This window comes from Chaetura pelagica, unplaced genomic scaffold (assembly GCF_000747805.2).
Source record: "Chaetura pelagica isolate M959 unplaced genomic scaffold, ChaPel_1.0 scaffold1038, whole genome shotgun sequence".
NCBI lineage: Eukaryota > Metazoa > Chordata > Aves > Apodiformes > Apodidae > Chaetura > Chaetura pelagica.
This window is the reverse complement of record NW_009954127.1, coordinates 1-1,559: the sequence shown is the minus strand read 5'-3', so window position 1 is coordinate 1,559 and position 1,559 is coordinate 1. Positions and strand designations below refer to the sequence as shown.

Sequence of the window (1,559 nt, the reverse complement as noted above, 5' to 3'; positions counted from 1 at the left end):
TGGGATTGGAAGGTTGATGAAGCCTCAACCAGGCTCTGAAATCAGATCTGTGGAGGGTTAGGGGAAAAAAAAAAAAACACCCCAAAACACCCCAAACCACCCATTTCTCAGGTCACGTGACCATGGGTGGGGCCCTTGAGAGGAGCTTCAACCTTATCTCCTCAACCCAGGCCTTGGTTTGAGGCCTCAACCCCAGGAGATAAAACCCCAGGAGATAAAAGAGAAGCAACAGAAATGGAAGATTCGGCCTCAAACATGAAAGAATAATCCAAAAAAGAGCTAAATGGCTTAAAAAAGGGCAAAATGGCCCCAAAAAAAGCCAACCCAGATGCCACCAAGGTCCTCCTGGAGGTCACCAGGAGATAAAACCCCAGGAGATCAAAGAGAAGCAACAGAAATGGAAGATCCGGCCTGAAACGATGACAAAACAACCCCCAAAAAAGGGGAAAATGACCCAAAAAAGGACAAAATGACCCCAAAAAAGGGCAAAATGGCCCCCAAAAAGCCAACCCAGGTGCCACCAAGGTCCTCCTGGAGGTCACCAGGAGATAAAACCCCAGGAGATCAAAGAGAAGCAACAGAAATGGAAGATCCGGCCTGAAACGATGACAAAACAACCCCCAAAAAAGGGGAAAATGACCCAAAAAAGGACAAAATGACCCCAAAAAAGGGCAAAATGGCCCCCAAAAAGCCAACCCAGGTGCCACCAAGGTCCTCCTGGAGGTCACCAGGAGATAAAACCCCAGGAGATCAAAGAGAAGCAACAGAAATGGAAGATCCGGCCTGAAACGATGACAAAACAACCCCCAAAAAAGGGGAAAATGACCCAAAAAAGGACAAAATGACCCCAAAAAAGGGCAAAATGGCCCCCAAAAAGCCAACCCAGGTGCCACCAAGGTCCTCCTGGAGGTCACCAGGAGATAAAACCCCAGGAGATCAAAGAGAAGCAACAGAAATGGAAGATCCGGCCTGAAACGATGACAAAACAACCCCCAAAAAAGGGGAAAATGACCCAAAAAAGGACAAAATGACCCCAAAAAAGGGCAAAATGGCCCCCAAAAAGCCAACCCAGGTGCCACCAAGGTCCTCCTGGAGGTCACCAGGAGATAAAACCCCAGGAGATCAAAGAGAAGCAACAGAAATGGAAGATCCGGCCTGAAACGATGACAAAACAACCCCCAAAAAAGGGGAAAATGACCCAAAAAAGGACAAAATGACCCCAAAAAAGGGCAAAATGGCCCCCAAAAAGCCAACCCAGATGCCACCAAGGTCCTCCTGGGGGTCACCTACCAGGTGGTTGCTCTTCCAACCTTGGGATTTCCACCTTTCCAGGAACTTCTCTCGTTCCTCCTTGGAAACGCGGAGGGAGGTTTCGATTCTTTCCTGGGGTAAAAGAAGCAGAATTTGGGTAAAAATGGGGGGAAATGGGTTTTTTTTCCCCCATTTCAACCACTTCCTGGTCTTGGGGTGGGGGTGGGAAGATCTTCCAGGAAGTGGTGGGGGAGGAGGAGGAAGAGGAAGGTCCATGAGTGGTTTCTGAGGGGAGACCAGGCCGGAAA

General features: G+C 48.9%; 1 protein-coding gene across 1 annotated transcript in view; it reads right to left on the bottom strand.

Moving 5' to 3' along the window:
• Window positions 1–1,383, bottom strand: part of LOC104393162 (tripartite motif-containing protein 15-like) — a gene marked incomplete at its 5' end in the record, with an annotated part of 6,453 nt that extends 5,070 nt beyond the window's left edge. The window contains one exon of the mRNA XM_010002632.1: window positions 1,291–1,383. Within this exon, the coding sequence (XP_010000934.1) occupies window positions 1,291–1,383 (93 nt within the window). The remainder of the gene's footprint in view (window positions 1–1,290) is intronic.
• Between the last annotated feature and the right edge of the window lie 176 nt (window positions 1,384–1,559).